Source organism: Bubalus bubalis, chromosome 2, assembly GCF_019923935.1.
Source record: "Bubalus bubalis isolate 160015118507 breed Murrah chromosome 2, NDDB_SH_1, whole genome shotgun sequence".
NCBI classification, from domain to species: domain Eukaryota; kingdom Metazoa; phylum Chordata; class Mammalia; order Artiodactyla; family Bovidae; genus Bubalus; species Bubalus bubalis.
In genome coordinates this window covers 24,028,952-24,049,002 of record NC_059158.1, presented here as the reverse complement: position 1 = coordinate 24,049,002, position 20,051 = coordinate 24,028,952, and the positions used below count along the sequence as shown (strand labels likewise).

The 20,051-nt window shown below is 46.6% G+C and overlaps 2 protein-coding genes across 7 annotated transcripts; both read right to left on the bottom strand.

Annotated features, from left to right (window-relative positions):
- Nucleotides 1-249: 249 nt before the first annotated feature.
- RPP21 (ribonuclease P/MRP subunit p21) lies at nucleotides 250-2,904 on the bottom strand. 3 transcript variants are annotated; one of them, XM_044938313.2, is made up of 5 exons: nucleotides 2,743-2,904; nucleotides 2,572-2,672; nucleotides 2,394-2,476; nucleotides 1,054-1,179; nucleotides 250-380 (listed from the first exon to the last, which is right to left on the bottom strand). In XM_044938313.2, the coding sequence occupies exons 1-5, from the start codon at nucleotides 2,797-2,799 to the stop codon at nucleotides 292-294; spliced, it is 456 nt and encodes a 151-aa protein (XP_044794248.2). In that variant the 5' UTR covers nucleotides 2,800-2,904; the 3' UTR covers nucleotides 250-291. The 3 variants fall into 3 exon arrangements, with proteins under 3 accessions (XP_044794248.2, XP_006052410.2, XP_025116597.1); XM_006052348.3 differs by lacking the exon at nucleotides 250-380 and adding an exon at nucleotides 772-911 and having other exon boundaries at nucleotides 2,743-2,903; XM_025260812.2 differs by lacking the exon at nucleotides 250-380 and adding an exon at nucleotides 772-911 and having other exon boundaries at nucleotides 2,572-2,648; nucleotides 2,743-2,895.
- Nucleotides 2,905-4,339: 1,435 nt separating this feature from the next.
- On the bottom strand, nucleotides 4,340-19,928 carry LOC102411804 (E3 ubiquitin-protein ligase TRIM39). Of its 4 annotated transcripts, XM_025296537.3 has the most exons (8): nucleotides 19,686-19,841; nucleotides 19,233-19,549; nucleotides 17,200-17,659; nucleotides 15,213-15,308; nucleotides 9,061-9,291; nucleotides 7,854-7,876; nucleotides 7,166-7,281; nucleotides 4,340-6,351 (listed from the first exon to the last, which is right to left on the bottom strand). In XM_025296537.3, the coding sequence occupies exons 3-8, from the start codon at nucleotides 17,650-17,652 to the stop codon at nucleotides 5,804-5,806; spliced, it is 1,467 nt and encodes a 488-aa protein (XP_025152322.1). In that variant the 5' UTR covers nucleotides 17,653-17,659; nucleotides 19,233-19,549; nucleotides 19,686-19,841; the 3' UTR covers nucleotides 4,340-5,803. The 4 variants fall into 4 exon arrangements, with proteins under 4 accessions (XP_025152322.1, XP_044794231.1, XP_006052416.1 ...); XM_044938296.2 differs by lacking the exon at nucleotides 19,233-19,549 and having other exon boundaries at nucleotides 19,794-19,928; XM_006052354.4 differs by lacking the exon at nucleotides 19,233-19,549 and having other exon boundaries at nucleotides 19,686-19,844.
- Nucleotides 19,929-20,051: the final 123 nt, after the last annotated feature.

Sequence of the window (20,051 nt, the reverse complement as noted above, 5' to 3'; positions counted from 1 at the left end):
GCTAGGAGGAAGCTGCTGTATAGCACAGGAAGCTCAGCTCGGTACTCTATGATAACCTACAGGGATGGGATAAGGGGGTGGGAGGGAGGTTCCTGAGGGAGGGGATACATGTATACACATAGCGGATTCATTTTGTTGTACAGCAGAAACGAACACAACACTGTAAAGTAGTTATACTCCAATAATAACATTTAAAAAAGAATAAAATAAAAACAGCATCAGGGACTTCTCTGGTAGTCCAGTGGTTAACAATCTGACTAGCAATGCAGGGGATGCAGGTTGTATCCCTGGTCAGGGAACTAAGATCCCACATGCCACGAAGATACCACGCCTGGGTGCAACTACTGAGCTTTGCATGCCACAGCTAGAGAGTTCAAGTGCTGCCAAATAAATAGATATTAAACAAAATAAAACAAAAAACAGCATCAGTGGCATCAGCAGTTTGTCTGTCCAGCCCTTTAGTCAACAGTCAAAGCTACCTGAAAATGGACTATCTTAAGCTCAGGGCCTTGCAAACATCCCTGGAGCCTGAGTTCCAACCATGGTACTGCACCAAGGAGGCAAGGGTGGAGGGGCACTTGGGAGGCAGGGTCCTGGAAACGAGAGCTACTTCTCAGGGCCAAGTGGTAACTGGGATCTTCCTGAATGGTGGGACTAAGAGGATGACAACAACAAAAGACAAAAAGGACAAAGAAGTGGTTAACTGGTGACAGAGAAATGCAACAGAAACAGGAAAGAGCTGAAACATTCACAGAACGGAATTACACAAAATTAAGCAGAATTAAAATTTATTTGGAAGACAGGGTGAGTCCATCATTGGTGACTGGAGCTCTGAGGCTGCACTTTCTCCTCAGGAAGCTGGGCTGGAATGGGGTGGGCTGTGTTTGGCAAGGGCTGTGGTAGTTTGGGATCTAAGTAGATGAGTAGAGTTAGTTTTTGAAGACTGGCACTTTTCACACCAACCCAAAACTCACCCATTTGTCCTCTGCAGCTCTCCGTTACCCATTGTCTCTACTCCCTGGGTTAACCCCCATTTTCTCAACCACCTCTCACCTGCCTGGTTCCCCAGCTGGGCCTCGGGCCGGTCTCCCCAGAGCACATGCCTCGGGTCATTGAGGAACCGCTGGCTGCGCTGGCATGTCAGGCAGGTCTGTACAGTCCAGCGCTGACCCTTGCAGCCTGGAATGCATGTGGGAGAAAGACAGTGCCCAGGTTTAGGAGAAGAAAAGGTCTCCTGAACCCAGTGTTGCCTCCATTGTTTTCTAGTAGGGATTCTCCTCCCTCCCCATCTTGAACGCAAATTTGATGGCGTCAGGTCCCTGAACAAAGTCTATCATTTTCCTGGCACCCTTTAAGACGAAGTCCAAACTCCTTAACAAGACTCTTCAAGATCTGCCCTGTTTCCCTCTCCCACCTCAGGTCTTGCCCTTGCCCACCTCAAAGCCTGCCTCCTGAACTCTCAGTTCCTTGACAGCACCACAGGCTTTCTTTCCTGCTGCTACTGCTAAGTCACTTCAGTTGTGTCTGACTCTCTGTGACCCCATGGACAGCAGCCTACCAGGCTCCCCCGTCCCTGGGATTCTCCAGGCAAGAACACTGGAGTGGGTTGCCATTTTCTTTCCTGAGGCCTCACAAATGGCAAAGACTTCCATCTCCTACTCCCCTGCCCTTATAATGAACCTCACCATCACTGGTTTAAATAACTTAGTATTCTACTCCCCTAACTGAAGCATTTTTCTGCTACTGCTAAGTCGCTTCAGTCGTGTCCGACTCTGTGCGACCCCATAGACGGCAGCCCACCAGGCTCCCCTGTCCCTGGGATTCTCCAGGCAAGAATACTGGAGTGGGTTGCCATTTCCTTCTCCAATGCATGAAGGTGAAAAGTGAAAGTGAAGTCGCTCAGTCCTGTCTGACTCTGAGCGACCCCATGGACTGCAGCCTACTGGGCTCCTCCGTCCACGGGATTTTCCAGTCAAGAGTACTGGAGTGGGGTGCCATCGCCTTCTCCGAAGCATTTTTCTAGGCTATTCTAATTGTTCCTGTCTTAGTCCATCCCATGAGACCATATTTCAATGAGAATGTTGATTCTAGAGAAATCCTTGACACATCTCAGAAAAATAATTCTTGAGTGAACGAATGAAGATGGGAATCATCCTCCATGATGTCAAATAACATCTATTATCATGGCCGGGCGAGGTTGCCTCTCAGGGCAACATCATTTTTCTACTGCCCAGATCTGTCTGTCCAAGCAGAGTTAACAACTCAGAGAAAGCCACCGACTCAAATCCCACACCTGGCACGCGTCTGCCTCGAGAAAGGGATCACTTACCCGTCTCCTCCCCAGCCCACAAGTGTTCCTCATACATCCCACCTCAGCAAGAGGGAGTACTCACGTCTCTGGCGCTGGGTGCAGGTCAGACCCGGGATGAGGAGGGAAGAGCAGCCACGGCAGAGAGTTCGCTTCACCGAGGGGTCCCTGGGGGCGGAGGCAGGTGGTGGTCTGGACGCCCGCTCTCCCTCTCTAGTCCTTCCCCCGTCCCGCTCGCTGCCGGGCTCCATAACCCCTCTTACCGCCGTAATACAAGCCGCTTCGCTATGGTCCTCTCCGTGTGGCAGTAAAATCTCGAGAGCGCCTGGTTCTCTGGATCCTGAGCGAGGACGCAGTGGGCGGCCTGGGGGAGTGAGCCGTCACTGGGGGCTCTCCGCATTGGGCTCCCCGCCGTGCGTGCGCTGTGGACTCACCTGGTACAAGAAGTTGAGCCTCTGGAAGGCCTCGCGGTCCTTCACCGGCCCCGCCATCCGCGCCGCGCGAGCTCTCCACACGCGACCGTCCACAGGCCCCGCCCCCAGGCTAGCCACGCCCCCAGCGTCCGCGCAAGACCTCCTGGGAATTGTAGTTCCCGGAGCCAAGTGCGCTCCTTTCTTTCTAGCCTTCCTTTCTCTGGCGCCACCCTGTGGCCTCCCAGACCCAACTATTTGCAAATCCACCCCGCCTCTGCAGAGCCCAGGGGCCTCCTCCTAGTCTATCTCAAGCCAATAATTATATTAGGCAGAGACTGGAGAAGTTAGTTGAGCAGAAGTCTTAAACCCCTAAACATCGTCAGGACAGAAGACTCTTCTTTAGGCAGATAGGTTGGGAGATGGTTGCTGCTGCTAAGTCGCTTCAGTCGTGTCCGACTTTGTGTGACCCCATAGACGGCAGCCCACCAGGCTCCCCCATCCCTGGGATTCTCCAGGCAAGAACGCTGGAGTGGATTGCCATTTCCTTCTCCAAAGCATGAAAGTGAAAAGTGAAAGTGAAGTCGTTCAGTCGTGTCCAGCTCTTCGTGACCCCATGAACTGCAGCCTACCAGGCTCCTCCGTCCATGGGATTTTCCAGGCAAGAATACTGGAGTGGGGTGGTATTGCCTTCTCCGATGGGAGATGGTTAGGTGCAGTTTATACCCAGCTAGACTTTCTGCCCTATGCTCCTGAAGACAAAGGCAGATGCCTGGAAGACCTACAGACAGAAGCAGCAGGTCTCCCTTTTTAAAAAAAAAAAAAAAAAAAAGGCACTGGTTCCAGTGGGAGTGACGCTGGAAAGGATCATGAGGATAGTGGAGGGAGGGAAGAGGGCTCCTGGCCCTTAGAAAGCACAGCTTCCTCCCAATCTTTTCCACTTACCAGATGCAGTGCTGGCCACAGTAGGGGATCCTCACTAACCCCTAGTCTTAGGAACTGAGCACAGAAACCTTTCAACAGCATCCCCTCCCCCTGAAGAAACATCCCCTGTAGTACTTCACATCCCTCCCTTCGATCTCTGCCTCTCCTTTGCTGTTTGACCTCCTGCTTCTGCTTCATAATTAATACCACTCCTTCCTGAGGTTAGAAGTAGAGGGGCAGAATATGCATAAACCCTGAGATGGGGAGAGAGTAGCAATGTCAGCAGAGGATGAGAATTCTCTCCTCTCTCAACTACCGCCCCCCACACCTTGCCCCAATCAGGACTCCAGTTTGAAAGAAAAGGCTGAAATTTCCTCTCATTACTTTCACAAGGGCCTCCAGACTCAAATAAGGTATATGTTTAAAAAGCAGATATGCCCAGGCCCACTCCAGACCTCAATCAATCACTGAGGGCAGGCACCAGGAATATTTTTTTTTTTTTTTTTTTTGAGGCCACACTACAAGGCTTGTGGGATCTAAAGTTCCCCCACCAGGAATCAAACCCAGGCCCCCAACAGTGAAAATGTGGAGTGCTGACACTGGACTGCCAGGGAATTCCAAGGAACATGCATTTTTAACATTCAAGTTTCTAACACATCAACAGAGGTTATTGTCAAATTACCACAGGACACAAAGATTACTTCAGTGGATCCTTTGTTCCATATTATGTTTTACCAACCAAAGCATCTTGCCACAAAGAACCACAGTCAAGGCACAAAGGTAAGAGGAGAGTCTGGATGAAGTCCTGTTGAGGTGGTAGGAGGAGCTGAAATGCCCTCAATAAACTGCAGTTTCTTGTCCCAGTCTTCTGTGAACCCCTGATTAGCCAGTAGCAGATAATCCAGTCATTTTAGTTTGGTTTGGCATGCATTGCGTTACCTTTTCTGTAACATATGTACCCTATAAATTGTTTATTTTGTCCTAACATTAAAATGATTTACATTCTCTGATAGGAGAAATGGCAAAACGTGAAGGATGGCAACAAACAAACAAAAAACCGGCTCTTATGAACACTAGTTTCAGGCCAGATGCACACAGGCCAAAGGAAGTTGCCTGTCTGGCTCTCCCCTAAACATACTACCCTCTTCTACCCTGTCCCCAGGGTAAGGAAGACACCAGTTTCTTTCTCCCTGTCAGGCTTGGATACCTTAGCCAGGTAACAAGGCTGACAACTTGGGAGCAGCTACTTGGAGCCATTCTTTAAGGCCAGGGCTTTGGATAGGAATGCTTTTCTCTTTCCTCTAATACCTGACTCTCTCCTTTCCAAGTTCCCTTGGGGAAGCAGTGAGAGGGTAGACATGTCTTGCATGATCTCTTGCATCTTGCCCCTCCAGATGAGCAAGGTAACAGCTCTTGGAGACAAACAACTACAAGAAGGCAGGCGATAAGCCAGGCCTGCTGAAGATGGAGGCAGGGACCTGGGTTCTCTTTCTTCCTACTCCCTCCTCCTCACATTCCTACCTCTGGCCAATCCTACTCATAATGGAACCAAAGAAACCCTTCTCTCTTTCATTAGTCTCTAGGAATCGGTTCCTTTAGCTCTCTTTCCTGACCTTCGTTCTAAACTTCTTGATGCCCAATCTCTGCCCTGAAAATAACTCCTCAACTTCTAGACCCGTGAGAACAACTGTCATTCACCTTTATTTCAATTAGAGGTACAAAGACCCCTGTGATTTTCCTAAAAAAAAAAACAAAACAAGTCTATTCTGGGTCAAAGAACCCCCTGAAAGGCTGTACAGGGGTTTCTGTTTCCTTCTCTGGTTTGAGCGAGTCAGACCCTTCCACAGACTTGTTGTTTCTGGAAAAGTCTCTCCTTCCTTCCCAACCGGTCCTTGTGCAATAGCAAACCCGATGGACTTCAGGGGAGACCACCCCCTGAGGACTAGCTCTCCACCCTGTCAGGAGGGAGACACTGCAGTGCTCTCAACCTAGTCCAGTCCTACCTACTCCTCCACATAAACCATTCGGGAAACCAAGGTGTTCTCCCACATGGTTCAGAACCAGAACCAGGCAGACACGAAGACATTCCAGCAGGTCACAGGAAGGAAGGCCTGTAGCTCTTGACCCTGCCTCACCCTGATGATTCCCATGCCCCGACCTGTCACTCCCAATCTGTTGGGGGCCTGATGGTGAGTGGTGCAGCATTCTTCCGACCGGCCCGGATGCCTGGATAGAAGAGGGGCCAAAGTTTTTCAGTAAAAGTATCAGTGAAGGTGTAGATATGAGAGCGGTCTGTGACGTTGTAAAAAGACAGTGTGCCGGCCTCATAGTCTAGGAATATGCCCACCCGCTTGGGTTTCACCTTGATGTGCAAAGGGGTAAAAGGCGTGGTGGTGGCTGCGTACTTGTCCCCGTTCCATAGCCGCACCCGCCAGTAGCCAGTCTCAGGAAGCGGGGTCAGTTCACCCTTTCGGCTCACGGAGTCGCGGCACACGCCCACTGCCCAGTGGGTCTTGTCGCCCACCTCCACCTCCCAGTAGTGTCGACCCGAGGTGAAACCCTCAGTAGCCAGGACGCAAGGGTAGAAGGTGAAACGCCGTGGTGTATCAGGGAGATCCCGGAGTCTTGTCTCCACGAACTTGACGCTCTTACGATCTTCCGACAGGACTAGATTAGGATGAGCAGTTTCAGGGTCCAGGGTCACATCCGCTGGCGGAAGAAGCCACAGTGGGGAGCTAGATGAGGATGGGAATAGCTAAACGCCCCCGCCTCACTCTTCCAGCCTGCCTTTAGAGCCTGTCCCCTGAAAGCCCCTAGATCCCCGTGGTTTGGTTAACCTTCTCAATCCTCAGTGTCACCTAAGGGAGGGGAGAGGTGGGGAGGGAAGGGAACAACGGCTTCTCACCCTGGCCCTAAAATAAACAGGTAATGATCTCTTGACTCTGCAAGGGCTGGTGCTTGAGGCTCCTGCCTGGTCCTCCCTCTATTCCTCTGATATCATCATGCATCTCACTGGGTGGAGAAGTACAAGGCACAGACCAAGGGCCAGAAACATTGAAAAATGTTAAGAAGGATACAGAGCAAGAGAGCATTACAGTCTGGCAATACGGTGACCATGTGTCTATTTTCCTGTAACAGTCTGGCTTATGCCTGTTTTCTGAGTAAGTATTAATGAGACTCCCTTTCATTCTCAAGAGGAGACCAGTTTTCGGCAAATTATTTAACCTCTCTGGGTCCCTATTTAGAAAAGTGTGGGACTAAGAGGAGACCAGTTTTTGGCAAATTATTTGACCTCTCTGGGTCCCTATTTACAAAATGTGGGACCAAGAGCAGATGACACCTGAGGCTTCTCACTTTGAGTTCTGCAACTCAGAGTGAGATTAGAAGCCAGGTAAAGGAGTGGATGTGGATACAGGCATGAAAAGCGACAGCAGGGATAACTGAAGTCCAGATAAAGTAGGACCTAAAGACTTCCTTCTCTCTGTTGATTCCCTTTGCTAGTTTCCTTTTGGGAACAACTCACCAATTAGCTGTTTAAGGATTTTCCTTAGTGCAAAGTACTGTCGGGGGAAATTGCTGAAGTTCTTTTCCAGCTCTATGGATACTGAAGTCACCTCCATGGTCTTCACCTTCTCACATCTAGGAGGGATGGGGAGATAGGGGAAGAAAGGGCAGGGTCAGGGGAAGCTCCAGCTTAGTCACTATTCAGATGCTGTCATCTTTAGGGAGAAACTAAAATTATTCATCCTCGTACTTTCTCCTCTCTCAAGATAAGTACTCACTGCTTTCTTTTGCCTATCTATGGAAAGAGAGATGGTCCCTTGGACAAATCCTTAAGAATGAGTTTTAGAACTTTCTGGAGGTATTGTTATATTTCATGCAAAGAGATACCACCCCTACTCCCCAACCCATTCCTCCTTCCATCTTGTTTGGACATGATTCTACCCACAGGCCCAGGCAGAATCTGGTTCTATTACATTATGTTGGTATCTACCCTACCAAGAAGTCCTGATGCTCAAACGGTAAAGGGGAACAGACTAGTACTCCCAATCATTTGCTCTGTAATTGGCTTCATGGATGCAAAAACCCTTGTCCCTTTTTCTACCCAGACACTGCATGACTTTCTCATTCTTACTCCCCCAGCTCCTTACTGCACCCCTACTCTTTAAGCCAAGACCTAACTCACTCGAAGAGATACAAGAATCACTTACTTTTCCAGGGTACTTTTGACATCCTAGAGGAAGGAGAAAAGAAAGCAATATTGGTCCTGGTAGTCAAGGGCCCTACAGGCAAAAGGTTCCCCTCCTCCCCAAAGTTCTAGAACTATTAAACAGGCACAGGACAAACTAAGGGTCACAGTGCAAAGGGGACTAACTCCAGAGGGATCTGAGTACATCTTTCCCAACCTAACCCCCATCTTCAGCTCTCAGTCATCATGAAACTTGGTAATTGATGTCACTTCCAAATAGTTTCCTGTGTGTTTGTCTTTGTTCCTCAAGAACACCAGGAGCTCAATGCCAGGGATAGGATTGTGTCTGCTCTTTGCTCTGTCCCCCAAGTACCAACCACACACCTGCCTCCTCGAGAATCAGTAGAGATAGTTCTAGACTGCTGGCATAGGAATGAATCACTCTCTCCCATTGTGGTTTGGTATCCCTTGTCTAGTATTGGTTAATAAATATTAATAAGTGCGTGCCAATCCTGATTTGTGAATACTTGGGGTCCAGAAGACAAAGAAGACAAATCTCTGCCCCGCCAAGGATTTCCCAGTTTAATGTGGAAGGCAGAACACACATACATGAAAGGACATGAGAATAAATACCAAGCAATATATAACATGCAGATAAATATACAGTGAAGCCTCAATGATTCAAATGCTGGTAATGTGATCTCTAAGATAAGAAATATGTTTCCTGGAATCTTGCTAACACCATTCATTTGCTTAAGAAAACAGACTATTTCAAACATTTTAGAGGCACTATTTACATATCAAAAGCAGCATGTTACTATACATTATTTCAAGTGTCATCACACTATGTTTCTATTCTCTTTGAGCACTAGGTAAATCAAGTTCCAGGACTTAAAAGTAACAGTTACTGCATTTTACACAATTTTTAATGCATAGATTTTTCACTAATTTAGACTAGACTGCCCTCCTCTCAAAAAAGTGAGTTTTTTCTTTGGTACAAATTAAGCACGTAATTGTTGACAAGACATAAGAACACAGAAGTGATCAAAAGGGGATGTGAGAAATCAGAGAAGGCTTTCTGTAGAGAAAGATCCTTTGAGCATGTCTGGAAGAAGGAACTGGATTTAGAGAGGCAGAGTGGAGGAGTGAGCATTGCAGGCTGACAGAATGACCTGTGCAAAGCTAGACTGTGCTCGGCCTGAGTGGCTATGCAGGGGCAAAGGTCGAACCTTAAGCATCTCGAAGCCCGACTGTAAGCACTTGCCCTCCACCTCAGCAGCCAAGTGGGCGAGGTCCCGGCGCTTGTCTCCAAGGTGAGCAGCATTTTCTCGGAGGCGCTGTAGAATGTCCTGTTCCTCCTCCTCCAGCCGTGAAAGTAACACCTGCTGCTCTTCATCCAGCCGTCGGTGAAGCTCTTCAAATTCCTTTAGGATCTGCTGTCGGCGACTTTCCACCAGTCTCTGAGAACAGAGGGTGGGTGTTATGTTTAACAGGGTCAGTGGGGCATAGGATACCTTCCTCACCCATCATGTGTATGAATTCACAGACTTCAAGTGTCATTGGAAAGAGTTTAAAAGGACACTCATGTTTCTCTCCATTGATATTTCCTTCTGTAAAGAACGGCTCCATCCCCATTAGCACCCTTACTGATAACTTGGGATGAAGATCATTGAGATAAAAAAATAAACCAATGCTGCAAAAATTATTTTATTTACTAAATTAACTTCTAAAAAAGCTATACTTCTATGTTGTAGTAAAAAAATTCAAGATATAAGAACTCAATAATATGACAAGTACTATTACAGAGATACCGCAGTAAAACCGCTGCAATAATACGACAAGTACTAATAGCAGAGATGCCTCTGCTACCTCCTACTCTAAGTTCTAGCTAACGCAAATTGTCAAGATAAGGAAAGCACGAATACTGGAAAGTTAGAGATTGTCATAATTTGTACACTGCAAGACATCTACTTGATAAAAACCATAGATGGAAAAACTGGAAAAGTATCAGAATCAGTAAGATTTTAGTAATGGACTGTTATAAAATATAAATTTAGATTTCAGGGCTGAGCCTGCTAAAGTTTCAAGTCACTTCAGAGACTGACAGTTTACACCCCAGGAATGGGTTATAGATGTGAAAAAATAAAAGGGGCATTGGGTCTGGAGGTGGGGATGAGGGAGAGGGAAGAAAGAGAATTCAAAAGGTCACTGAAGCAAAGCTGGTGATTGGTGACAGTTTCTGAGACTGAAATGATAATTTACATAAAAAAAAACCCCACACCACAGTTCTATTCAAGCATTTAGCAGGTTTTTAAACCTTTTATTTCCTTCTCCATCCTTTACCCTTAAGAATGTGATCAATAGGAAGAGAAAAGCTAATGATTAGGAATAAGCTTCATTTTCACAGATTTTAAGTGTTTCAAGACAATAACTTTTTAAAGTTTACCTTTGCAATCAAAATTAGTTCAACTTTTAAAAATTTCAAATGTTTGTTTTTAAAATGCATAAAGGACTAAGGTAATAATACTTGCTTCCTGTTGAAATGTTGTCATTGTTAAAAAACAAACACACACTAGTGTTTTCACTAATGTCAAACCTGTGTTTAGATTTTGGTAATCCCTAAATCTTTTATTCCTTCTGGAAGGCTTTAATGACATTGAGTTTCTCTGCCATATTCTTGGGAATGTGCAGCTGTGCTTTTTGTGTCTGTTGTTTCTATTTTCTCTACCTGACATTACGCTCAAGGAGGGCAAGGACCGTGTTTTTGGTCATCAATGGCCCGGTGTCAAAGACAGGGTGTGGCCTATGCTACTGCTGCTGCTAAGTCACTTCAGTCGTGTCCGACTCTGTGTGACCCCATAGACGGCAGCCACCAGGCTCCCCGTCCCTGGGATTCTCCAGGCAAGAACACTGGAGTGGGTTGCCATTTCCTTCTCCAATGCATGAAAGTGAAAAGTCAAAGCGAAGTCGCTCAGTCGTATCCGACTCATAGCGACCCCATGGATTGCAGCCTACCAGGCTCCTCCATCCATGGGATTTTCCAGGCAAGAGTACTGGAGTGGGGTGCCATTAAGCTAAATAAATATTTATTGATTCCTGCAGAATTAGTATCTCTGGTTTTGCCACATAATGGCTGTATGATCTTGGACTAGATACTGATCCAAGTTCTGTTTCCTTCTGTGTAAACTGGGGATAACAAGACTTACCTTATAGGGTATCTAAGGTCACTCTTGCCTACTATGCTTTGCTGGACTCCCTTCTCCTTTTCTTGTACCTTCTCTATGTTCCACTGGGGCCTAGTCTAGCCTGACCTCTTAGAACTTAAAACTGGGCAGAACCAAGCATAAGAACTAATACAATACTTGAAGTTTGGAATGTCATGAACATCTAACGAATTAATGCCAAGGAATCAATAAATACTAGTTATTTTTACTGTTAAAATTCATACATGTTTCACTGTCCAATAGAAGAAATAAGGCAGATACCAAAATCAGATCACATCAGATCAGATCAGTCGCTTAGTTGTGTCCGACTCTTTGCGACCCCATGAATCACAGCACGCCAGGCCTCCCTGTCCATCACCAACTCCCAGAGTTCACCCAGACTCACGTCCATCGAGTCAGTGATGCCATCCAGCCATCTCATCCTCTGTCGTCCCCTTCTCCTCTTGCCCCCAATCCCTCCCAGCATCAGAGTCTTTTCCAATGAGTCAACTCTTTGCATGAGGTGGCCAAAGTACTGGAGCTTCAGCTTTAGCATCATTCCTTCCAAAGAAATCCCAGGGCTGATCTCCTTCAGAATGGACTGGTTGGATCTCCTTGCAGTCCAAGGGACTCTCAAGAGTCTTCTCCAACACCACAGTTCAAAAGCATCAATTCTTCGGCGCTCAGCCTTCTTTACAGTCCAACTCTCACATCTATACATGACCACAGGAAAAACCATAGCCTTGACTAGACGAACCTTTGTTGGCAAAGTAACGTCTCTGCTTTTGAATATGCTATCTAGGTTGGTCATAACTTTCCTTCCAAGGAGTAAGCGATTTTAATTTCATGGCTGCAGTCACCATGTGCAGTGATTTTGGAGCCCCCAAAAATAAAGTCTGACACTGTTTCCACTGTTTCCCCATCTATTTCCCATGAAGTGATGGGACCAGATGCCATGATCTTCGTTTTCTGAATGTTGAGCTTTAAGCCAACTTTTTCACTCTCCACTTTCACTTTCATCAAGAGGCTTTTTAGTTCCTCTTCACTTTGTGCCATAAGGGTGGTGTCATCTGCATATATGAGGTTATTGATATTTCTCCTGGCAATCCTGATTCCAGCTTGTGTTTCTTCCAGTCCAGCGTTTCTCATGATGTACTCTGCATAGAAGTTAAGTAAACAGGGTGACAATATATAGCCTTGACGAACTCCTTTTCCTATTTGGAACCAGTCTGTTGGTCCATGTCCAGTTCTAAGTGTTGCTTCCTGACCTGCATACAAATTTCTCAAGAGGCAGATCAGGTGGTCTGGTATTCTCATCTCTTTCAGAATTTTCCACAGTTTATTGTGATCCACACAGTCAAAGGCTTTGGCATAGTCAAGAAAGCAGAAATAGATGCTTTTCTGGAACTCTCTTGCTTTTTCCATGATCCAGCGGATGTTGGCAATTTGATCTCTGGTTCCTCTGCCTTTTCTAAAACCAGCTTGAACATCAGGAAGTTCACGGTTCACATATTGCTGAAGCCTGGCTTGGAGAATTTTGAGCATTACTTTACTAGCATGTGAGATGAGTGCAATTGTGCAGTAGTTTGAGCATTTTTTGACATTGCCTTTCTTTGGGATTGGAATGAAAACTGACATTTTCCAGTCCTCTGGCCACTGCTGAGTTTTCCAAATTTGCTGGCATCTTGAGTGCAGCACTTTCACAGCATCATCTTTCAGGATTTGGAATAGCTCAACTGGAATTCCATCACCTCCACTAGCTTTGTTCGTAGTGATGCTTTCTAAGGCCCACTTGACTTCACATTCCAGGATGTCTGGCTCTAGGTCAGTGATCACACCATCGTGATTATCTGGGTCGTGAAGATCTTTTTTGTACAGTTCTTCTGTGTATTCTTGCCACCTCTTCTTAATATCTTCTGCTTCTGTTAGGTCCATACCATTTCTGCCCTTTATCGAGCCCATCTTTGCATGAAATGTTCCTTTGGTATCTCTGATTTTCTTGAAGAGATCTCTAGTCTTTCCCATTCTGTTGTTTTCTTCTATTTCTTTGCATTGATCGGTGAAGAAGGCTTTCTTATCTCTTCTTGCTATTCTTTGGAACTCTGCATTCAGATGTTTATATCTTTCCTTTATCTCCTTTGCTTTTCACTTCTCTTCTTTTCACAGCTATTTGTAAGGCCTCCCCAGACAGCCATTTTGCTTTTTTGCATTTCTTTTCCATGGGGATGGTCTTGATCCCTGTCTCCTGTACACTGTCACGAACCTCACTGCATAGTTCATCAGGCACTCTATCTATCAGATCTAGGCCCTTAAATCTATTTCTCACTTCCACTGTATAATCATAAGGGATTTGATTTAGGTCATACCTGAATGGTCTAGTGGTTTTCCCTACTTTCTTCAATTTCAGTCTGAATTTGGCAATAAGGAGTTCATGGTCTGAGCCACAGTCAGCTCCTGGTCTTGTTTTTGCCGACTGTATAGAGCTTCTCCATCTTTGGCTACAAAGAATATAATCAATCTGATTTCGGTGCTGACCATCTGGTGATGTCCATGTATAGAGTCTTCTCTTGTGTTGTTGGAAGAGGGTGTTTGTTATGACCAGTGCATTTTGTTGGCAAAACTCTATTAGTCTTTGCCCTGCTTCATTCCGTACTCCAAGGCCAAATTTGCCTGTTACTCCAGGTGTTTCTTGACTTCCTACTTTTGCATTCCAGTCGCCTATAATGAAAAGGACATCTTTTTTGGGTGTTAGTTCTAAAAGGCCTTGTAGATCTTCATAGAACTGTTCAACTTCAGCTTCTTCAGCGTTACTGGTTGGGGCATAGACTTGGATTACTGTGATATTGAATGGTTTGCCTTGGAAACGAACAGAGATCATTCTGTCATTTTTGAGATTGCATCCAAGTACTGCATTTTGGACTCTTTTGTTGACCATGATGGCCACTCCATTTCTTCTGAGGGATTCCTGCCCACAGTAGTAGATATAATGGTCATCTGAATTAAATTCACCCATTCCAGTCTATTTCACTTCGCTGATTCCTAGAATGTAGACATTCACTCTTGCCATCTCTTGTTTGACCACTTCCAATTTGCCTTGATTCATGGACCTGAATTCCAGGTTCCTATGCAATATTGCTCTTTACAGCATCGGACCTTGCTTCTATCACCAGTCACATCCACAGCTGGGTATTCTTTTTGCTTTGGCTCCATCCCTTCATTCTTTCTGGAGTTATTTCTCCACTGATCTCCAGTAGCATATTGGGCACCTACTGACCTGGGGAGTTTCTCTTTCAGTATCCTATCATTTTGCCTTTTCGTACTGTATGAAAACAGTATGAAAAGATACCAAAATATCAGGCTACAAATATGATAATACTATAGAAAAGATGTGAAATTGTATGACAATTAAGAAAGCGAATTTCTGAAGGGTCAGGAAAGGCTACACAGTAAATGGTTTTCATTTTAGGATGGACAGGGTCCTATAGGTAGAAGATGGGAAGGGGAAGAACATTCTAGGAAACCATACTACCTAGCATACTCAAGCTTATGTGAATTAAGAGAATGTGGTCCTAATGTGGCTGGGGGGTTCTGGGAGCTCTCAGGCAGCTTCTTCATCCTTCCTCCCCAGTGCACCTTCCACATTCTCCAGCAGAGAGCCTCCTTCCTGCTCTACAAAGAAAAGGAGACCAGAGGCCATGAACTCCCTCAACTCGCCAAATCCTTCACCCCTTACATCCTTCTCCTCAATTCTTAATCCATGGCAAATAATTTAAGTACAATGTTTAATGACAATCAAGCTTAATACAATATTATTTTTGAGAGAAGAGCATTTTTTAATAAACCAAAAATGGTGGATTAAATAATGCATCATTAATGTTTAGTTAAATAATGTTCAGTTAAATAATGTGTGGCTAATGTTCAGGGATTCCCTGGTGGCTAAGATGGTAAAGAATCTGCCTGCAATGCAGGAGACCTGGGTTTGATCCCTGGGTCGGGAGGATCCCCTCGAGAAGGGAACGGCAACCCACTCCAGTATTTCTGCCTGGAGAATTCTATGAAGAGAAGGAACCTGGTGGGCTACAGTCCACAGGGTCACAAACAGCTGGACATGACTGAGTGACTAACAATGTTCAGTTAACTGCCTGTAGGGCAGGCCAAATGGGACTGCCTGCCTTTACCTTGAGTTCGCCAGGCTTCTTCTCCTCAGCAGACTTACAGCGGCTGATCTCCTGCAGCTTCTGCTCCAGGGGCTCCAGGCACTTCTGCAGTTTTTCCTGAGAGGTGTGAAGTAGGAGAACAATATTTGTGGTTGGCTGGTACAGCCTATGTTCAGAGCCTAACCCATTTGTTTTAAACTACTTGCTTCCTATTCATCTCATTTCAGTTCAGTCTCTCAGTTGTGTCCGACTCTGTGACCCCATGAATTGCAGCACGCCAAGCCTCCCTGTCCATCACCAACTCCCAGAGTTTACTCAAACTCATGTCCATCGAGTCGGTGATGCCATCCAGCCATCTCATCCTCTGTCATCCCTTTCTCCCCTTGCCCCCAATCCCTCCCAGCATCAGGGTCTTTTCCAATGAGTCAACTCTTCTCAAGAGGTGGCCAAAGTACTGGAGTTTCAGCTTTAGCATCAGTCCTTCCAATGAACACCCAGGAGTGATCTCCTTTAGAATGGACTGGTTGGATCTCCTTGCAGTCCAAGGGATTCTCAAGAGTCTTCTCCAACACCACAGTTCAAAAGCATCAATTCTTTGGCGCTCAGCCTTCTTTACAGTCCAACTCTCACATCCCTACATGACCACTGGAAAAACCACAGCTTTAACTAGATGGACCTTTGTTGGCAAAGTAATGTCTCTGCTTTTGAATATGCTATCTGGGTTGGTCATAACTTTCCTTCCAAGGAGTAGGCGTCTTTTAACTTTATGGCTGCAGTCACCACCTGCAGTGATTTTGGAGCCCCCAGAAAATAAAGTCTGACACTGTTTCCACTGTTTCCCCATCTATTTGCCATGAAGTTATGGGACCAGATGCCATTCAGTTTTCTGAATGTTGAGCTTTAGGCCAACTTTTTCACTCTCCTCTTTCATCTGACCACCTCTTAATCCAACTCCGTTCCTTGCTCATGAAGTGTCAACTTCCTATAGGTCCCTCCTCCTGCCACCAGCCTGTCACCAAGCCTTCCCTGCTTTTGCAAAACTTTCATTGAATCTCACTGTGTCCAGCTGTCACCAACTCTCCGTTCTTCCCTGCCCTATTCATTTTCTAACTGAAGGAACTGCCTGTACCGACAGTGACCTTATGTACCCTGATATCCTTCTTCTTCTGTTTTTGGCCGCATGGCATGCAGGATCTTAGTTCCCTGACCAAGGATTGAATTCCTACAGCACTGGAAGCATGGAGTCTTAACAACTGGACTGCCAAGGAAGTCCCTGATATCCTTTTAAATTTGTTTTCCTATACAACTCTAACCACTTGCAAATAAAATAAAATCTTGATTATTCTGTGAACTACCATAAAGTCTTGTTTGTAAGACTTCATTAACATAATTAGGCAAACTATCTGATAAAGTGCTAAGACAGTAAAATCTCTAGTTCCTATTACTCAAACATTTACCCTGTGTCTCAGCAGTAAGTTAAACCAGATGTCATGTTACCCATTAGCTGGGGAAGATGAAAACAGGCTGGTTTAGCTTAGCTTGGTTGGGATCATTCTAAAATGATGTTACCTGTTCCCAATACCAGTGGGTAAATAAGCGGTGTGCTGAGCAGGGGGACAGAATGAAGGAACCAGACCATTTTTTAGTTCTTCTTAAGTCTGAGATTCTCTGTGTGGTTTCATTCATTTATGAAAAATAGGATACATTCTAAGACCACACATACTCAAATGTGTTACAAAAGTCAAGAGAGAAATTTGGGGGGTACTTCTTATTGCTCTTCTTCATGCCTGAGGACAACCAATCAGACGGGACTATGCGCTCTGCCCACCTCCCCACCCCCACCACCCCCCGCCCCCACCCGCCCAGTACATTGCTCCAAGGGGACTACAGAGTGAGGACCAGAGACTGTCTTGCCCTCAGGAACTTATGACTCTCTACCCAGGGAGTCTCCCATTCTCTGGGCCCCTCCCTCTTGCCCTGCATTGAAATCAAGTGTCTGGTTCCCTACCTTATACTCCTGTGTGGCATCGTCCAGTGGCACGACGGTATGGGCCCGGTGGGTGTGGGAAATTGCACATATCAAACACACAGCCTCCTGGTCCTCATAGCAGAAGAGGCTGAGGGCCTCATGGTGCTGGGGGCAGAGGCTCTCATCTCGGATCTTCCGCTTGACGGCCTGCAGCTGCTTAGCAATTTCCACCATACTGCCCAGCTGTCGATTAGGCCGGAGACTGCGGTAGCGGGACGTCTTTCGACATACAGGACAAGGGAAGTCCCTCTCTAGGTCCTCCCACCAGCGAGTGATGCAAGCTTTGCAGAAGTTGTGCCCACACTCAATGATGACAGGCTCCTTGAGATACTCCAGGCACACAGAGCAACTTGCCTCCACCTGTAGGTTCTCCAGAGCTGCAGCTGTGGAGGCTGCAGAGGCCCCGGCCTCTAAGAGACTTGTCTCTGCCATTATTTAACTTGAGGTTAAGAAGAGAGAACAGAAAAAAAAAAAAAAAAAAGTTAGTTGGGAGGGTTAATTTTTTTGCATCCCTGGCCTGACATTTACCCCATGTTAAATCCTAACTCCAGATTTAGCACTGTCTTGGTATTTTTACATCTTCTGTTCCACCAGTCAATCTCTTTGGTTTTTCCATTTCCAAAAATTGTGACTCCCAGCTATGAGCAAACTGACACACAACCCTCAGTCTTGTCTTTCACCACTGCCTTCTCTTGTTAGAAGCAGAAGTCTAGCCCAGAGTATTCATCCTGATCCAGGTTCATTCCACTAGTATTGTAACAGTTTCAGAAAAATGTATTCTTAGTTTGACATCTTTTTCTAATAGATGAAAAAAGAGTATGGGAAAGTGAAAAGTGCCATAAGAGTCAAAGCATTAAGATTGCTTAAATCAAGTATATTTTTAAGTTGAATGCTACAGAAGAGTTCTATTGCAATAGCCCACTGAAGCCTAAGCTTGATTCTCTGCCACTGTTCCCTCAGTCTTTCAAATGGTAGATATTGGAATGAGTTAGGCAAGGGTTACAACCTCTTCTTTTCAGAAAAGTGTGACATTATGCTTCCCTTTACCAGGCCTAGAGGAAGTGTGCACTTATCATGGAATGAAACGATTCACACAACTGTTTCCTATTTGTGTGTATTTGGTTGTTTGGAGCTGCTTTAAAGTGATAAATTTACAGCAGCTATACCAAAGAGTTTATTACTGAGCCCAGGGCAATAATTTCTTGAAAAGAAGAGTTGACAAATTTATTCTAAGTATTCAGTGCTGACTGGAGTCTTTTGAAATAGTTGTGGATAACTAATTCCTTGGATATACTGTACTTCCAACTAATAGGTTCTGGGGTGGTCGGGAATTAAGAGGGAAAAGTAAAGTGGCAATCAAAAACTCTAATGAAGCCTCAAAAGAATTGGAAATGCCCTGAGAGATGTATAAAGCAGAAGGTTGGTCCACTGTTGCATCCTTAAAACATAACCACTATTATCCATGAAATATTTCATTTCTCTACCCCTTAACCTCTCTTTCTAAGGAACCCAACAAAAGAAAATTTAATAGGTCTATCTATGTGTTAGGAGAGAAGTGGCCATGTAGTGAGTTGGGTTAACAATGATTATTTCTGTATATACTGATGGCAAACATGAAAAGTGTTTAATTTGGAGTAGGAACTGATAACATATTTGGACCTGAATTTCTCCCTCAACCACGAGAGAAGTTCAGTTAGATGATTTTTCTCTACCTACAGGAATCCAACTTCGACCAGTACCCCTTCCCTTTTCCTAATCTAGAAATTAGGTGGTCGCCTCACCCGAGATGAGTTGAATTGTATGCTGAGTTAGGGACCAGGATGGATCTAGACTGGCGAAAAAGTAGCGTTAGAGAGAGATGGGGAAAAGGTTAGGGAAGTATGGGGAGAGGGCTTGGAGCTACAGCATTAGTGAGGCCTTGGGTCATTTCCCCCCTATTTCTCGTGTCTCAGTAGAAGGGCAAACTTCAGAGAGGTCCTCATTGTGTTTCTACCACTGTCGGGGGGTCCCACCTTGCGCCCCTTTCCTGAGCGTGGTCCACAACTCGGTCCCACCCCCGTCTCCATCTTCTCCCGCCTGATCTGGCGCAGGGGGGCTGGAGAGGGGGGAGAGGAAACGTCGTTGTTGGCAGGGAGGGAGGGATGCGTGTCCAGGTGAGAAGGTGTGACGTGAAGATGGGATGCCCGCCGCTATGACGCAGCCGAGACCCGCGGTGACGGCGTCAGTTTCACCCGGGGAGGCGAGCGGCAGCGGGACGGGGTAACGGCGGGGTAGCCAAGCAACGCCGGACGCGCTGACGTCGCCGGGGCGGCAAAACGTCCGCCCGGGCCTGAAACGGGCGGAGGCAGCTGTGGTTACGTGCGGGGGGCCGGTGACGCAGTCGCGGGGCGCTAGGACGCGGCGTGCGGAGCCGGTGGGCAGGGGCAGGCCCCAGGGTCCCGGCGCGGCGGCGGGACAGCACCTACCTTCCCGGCTTCGGGTCCGGGAGTGCGGGGCGCGGAGCCGCCGGAGCGCTGCCTCCCTCCTTCCTCCTCCCCCCGCCCCCGCCCCGCAGCGCGACACACAATACTCGCCGGAAGCGGAAGCCGCGCCGAGAGGCTCGTGTCAGTGGAAGCTGGGGTGTCGGCGGGCGACAGCGGGAGGGCCTAGCGGTGCCTGCCGAACAAGAAGGCGGGGGGCTGGAGGTGAGAACCAGCTGGAGGAGTCAGGGGCAAGAGGAGACCCGGAGGGGCAGGTGGCTGGAATGCGGTCGTCCAGGTGACCCGAGGAATCCGCTGGAGAAAGACGGCAGCGCATGCGCGTGGTGGAGCGCTGAAGCCCATTGCCCTCAG